Source organism: Anopheles merus, chromosome 3L, assembly GCF_017562075.2.
Source record: "Anopheles merus strain MAF chromosome 3L, AmerM5.1, whole genome shotgun sequence".
NCBI classification, from domain to species: Eukaryota; Metazoa; Arthropoda; class Insecta; order Diptera; family Culicidae; genus Anopheles; species Anopheles merus.
Window position 1 is genome coordinate 13,212,923 of NC_054085.1, and position 4,042 is coordinate 13,216,964.

Genomic DNA, 4,042 nt, shown 5'->3' on the forward strand with positions numbered 1-4,042 from the left:
TGAAATCTCCCACAAATTGCGGGAAGAGCAGTTTAAAATCAAACTTCTTCCGCAATAGCTAAAGACCGCCCGAAAGGCTTACCTACTTAAGCGAAGTGAATGGGCAAAGCATCCCACGCTCTCCTTTAACCCGCCGCATGTTAGTGGGTTTGTTTCGAAGCAAACAGCGGAAGTGATCTAACCATGAATGACTTTCTTGCATATTTAATCACGCGCTCTCTCGCGCCGTCCGTCTTACCCGAAAAAAAAATTGGAATCGTTTTTGGAAATACACCGATCAACGCGTATTGAAAACCTCACCACAATAACATAGCATGTCCCTGCAGACCATCTGTTTGCCACCTTGGACGCGGTTTCCTTGCATACCAACTTGTCTTCAAACGTTCGAGTGCATTGCTCCCTGATAATTGATCCAACAACAACAACAACAACAACAACAAAAAGGAGCTTCTTGCCTTCCACACAAAAGGATACAGGATATACCTAACATTATGTCATCGTGTCCTTAATTTACATAAAAGAGGCGCAAAAGCAAAGCAAGAAAAGAAAAAAACCTGGACCGGAAGGAAAAGTTCCATATTTTTTACACCCGTCCGCACAGCCGCATGGTACGAAGAAATGGGGCGCCATATGCGTGTGAAACCGTTGAATATTGCAGCACGCGATGGGCGAATGACACCGAAACTGGCCGCCGCACTTACCTGCTCACTGATGTCATCGCGGCGATCGATAGTTTTTACTCCAACGTTGAAGCCCGTTGAAACGTGATAGAAGTTGCAAAAACATGTGGATCGATGGACCCACTTTGGGCAGAGTGATGGGGGGAGGTGGATTTGGGGTGGGATTTTAGATGGCAACCAGCATGACAACGGTATTGACAATTACGTCAGTCTGCTTGTTTGTGTGTGTGTTGCTTTTCTTTGTGCGCTTCGACCATGGAGCGATATAAAATATTCTACAATCATTGACTTCATGTCTTAGTTTGGAGCAACATTTGGAATTCAGAGGGATTTTTTTCGGTTTTCATTTAGTAAAATGTTCATGAATTATAGTAAAATAAACACACAGTCGCATTATGTTGTTGCTGGGAATTGTTTTATTTCATCAACAGAGAATAAATTAAGTTAAAATGCACACCAACCTCTTCTGGGAATTTTGAATTTGTGCTTCAAAATGGAGAAAACCGGCATTTTCGTCTTCGCGATCGAGTGCGGGGGGGGGGGGGGGAGTTTTCCCTTTTCACAGAGCAAAACTGCCCCTTTTCCGTGCTGGGGGTGGGAAGGGGTCTTAGTACTCTTCAGCGCCCTCACCCTCGCCATCGCCCGAATCCATGCCGACCTCCTCGTAATCCTTCTCCAGCGCGGCCAAATCTTCACGCGCCTCCGAGAACTCGCCCTCCTCCATACCCTCGCCGACGTACCAGTGCACGAACGCGCGCTTCGCGTACATCAGATCGAACTTGTGGTCCAGCCGGGCCCAGGCCTCCGCAATGGCCGTCGTGTTGGACAGCATGCACACGGCACGCTGCACCTTGGCCAGATCGCCGCCCGGCACCACCGTCGGCGGCTGGTAGTTGATGCCCACCTTGAACCCGGTCGGGCACCAGTCCACGAACTGGATCGTGCGCTTCGTCTTGATCGTGGCGATGGCCGCATTCACGTCCTTGGGCACCACATCGCCCCGGTACAGCATGCAGCACGCCATGTACTTGCCGTGGCGCGGGTCGCACTTCACCATCTGGTTGGCCGGCTCGAAGCACGCGTTGGTGATCTCCGACACGGACAGCTGCTCGTGGTACGCCTTCTCGGCCGAGATGACGGGCGCGTACGTCACCAGCGGGAAGTGGATGCGCGGGTACGGCACCAGATTGGTCTGGAACTCGGTCAGGTCGACGTTGAGGGCACCGTCGAAGCGGAGCGACGCCGTAATCGACGACACAATCTGGCCGATCAGCCGGTTCAGGTTGGTGTAGGTCGGACGCTCGATGTCCAGGTTGCGGCGGCAGATGTCGTAGATCGCCTCGTTGTCCACCATGAACGCACAGTCCGAGTGCTCGAGCGTGGTGTGCGTCGTCAGGATGGAGTTGTACGGCTCGACCACGGCGGTCGACACCTGCGGCGCCGGGTAGATGGCAAACTCGAGCTTCGACTTCTTGCCATAATCGACCGACAGACGCTCCATCAGCAGCGAGGTGAAGCCGGAACCGGTGCCGCCACCGAACGAGTGGAAGATCAGGAAACCCTGCAGCCCGGTGCACTGGTCCGCCAGCTTGCGGATGCGGTCCAGCACCAGATCGACGATCTCCTTGCCGATGGTGTAATGGCCACGGGCGTAGTTGTTCGCCGCATCCTCCTTGCCGGTGATCAGCTGCTCCGGGTGGAACAGCTGGCGGTACGTGCCGGTGCGTACCTCATCCACAACCGTCGGCTCCAGATCGACGAACACGGCACGTGGCACATGCTTGCCGGCCCCCGTCTCCGAGAAGAAGGTGTTGAACGAATCGTCACCACCGCCGATCGTCTTGTCCGACGGCATCTGGCCGTCCGGTTGGATGCCATGCTCGAGACAGTACAGCTCCCAGCAGGCGTTACCGATCTGGACACCGGCCTGTCCGACGTGTACGGAAATGCACTCACGCTGATGGAAGAAACCAGGGAAAGGGAGAAAAGAGTTAGCGAGAAATGGTTCGATCAAGTAGTCATTGGTGCGAAACGCGTCGGCGAAGGCGAAAATGCGGCGCGCCAGGTGAAAGGAGAAACTTTGATGGAACGGAAAACTGCCACGAAAGCGTAAGGGTTGGCATCGAAAACTGCCGATTGGACTGTTTTTTTCGGGGTGGAGGAAGAGGGAGGGGAGGCCTGACGAAAAGAAAACGGTACTTTCTCATCGGAAGTGGCTTTCTTTTCGCTTTGTACACAGTTTGGTGGAGCAAAGCGAGGCAAAGTTGCCTAAAATAGGGGATGAATTATGAACGTGGCCACTTTTTACCGTTGGGTGACGAACATTATAAACTAAGAATTGGTACTTAAAACCAAACTAACTTCTGGAGATGCACACAAAATGGAAAATTTGATTGCACAAGCTGTCACACGTAATTTTCCGATGAGTCACTGGCACCGTTTTGTTTTCACTCCTCTCTTCTTTCTACCACTTTTGCTAGAAACTGCACTAGACTTACCATGATGAAGCGAGTTTTCGATTATTGAAGAGCACAAATTCACAAAACTGTATAGAGAGTTGGTGTGCAGCTACCGACGATGACTTCCTCGCGCTTGGGAATAGCTGTTCAGGATGCTTTCCAAACCGATGAGAGAATGGTTGTCCGCTGGCACGGGCCGCTGCTTTTATAAACTCCACCCGCGGACCGCGCGCGGGTTGCTGAGGTGAGAAGAAAATCAACAGTTACCTACACGCAGTCGCCGCACCCATCCATGGAGACGCAGTGCTTCGGCGACCGGTGCTTCTCGCTCTCGCTCCAGGCAACTTGGATTGCGTTTTTGCGTTGTGCAGCAACAGCAGCAGCAGTAGGCAATTACGTTAAGGGAGAGGTTCAGTTCCGCTTCGCTCCGATGATGATGATGCTGCTGCGTCTTTGCTCAATGATGCGTGCACGTTTGTGGCATGCTGATGGTTTTGGGAGGTTAATATGGTTACCTCCAATGAATTGTTTTATTTCTATCACATGTTAAAAAAAATTTTTCTTAGTTTTCGAACTATTTCTTTCCTTTACAAAAGAGATTGGAATTTCAAACGTACCTCGGAAAAGGAGAGAGTAGATCATTTCTCTTTATAACGCATATGCGGTTTCTCTCGCGTGAGATTATGCTGCAGCGATAGCACAGGGTGTCTATGGCATTTTTGGTTTGTTTTAATGTTATGGTAGGTTATTTGAACTGAAGTTTCACTAAAGTACAATTTTATTTGAACAATATTTATACAAAGACTTGCATTCGATATCTATATTTGACAATGATATTTTGTGTATTGTCTATGAGTTTACATATAAAAATATAAGTGAGTTTTACGTTCTGCTTGGTTTGAC

General features: G+C 50.3%; 1 protein-coding gene across 1 annotated transcript; it reads right to left on the reverse strand.

The window, feature by feature from the left end:
* Nucleotides 1–1,073: 1,073 nt before the first annotated feature.
* Nucleotides 1,074–3,366, reverse strand: LOC121599630 (tubulin alpha-1 chain). The gene is made up of 2 exons (XM_041927587.1): nucleotides 3,179–3,366; nucleotides 1,074–2,637 (listed from the first exon to the last, which is right to left on the reverse strand). The coding sequence occupies exons 1-2, from the start codon at nucleotides 3,179–3,181 to the stop codon at nucleotides 1,288–1,290; spliced, it is 1,353 nt and encodes a 450-aa protein (XP_041783521.1). The 5' UTR covers nucleotides 3,182–3,366; the 3' UTR covers nucleotides 1,074–1,287.
* Nucleotides 3,367–4,042: the final 676 nt, after the last annotated feature.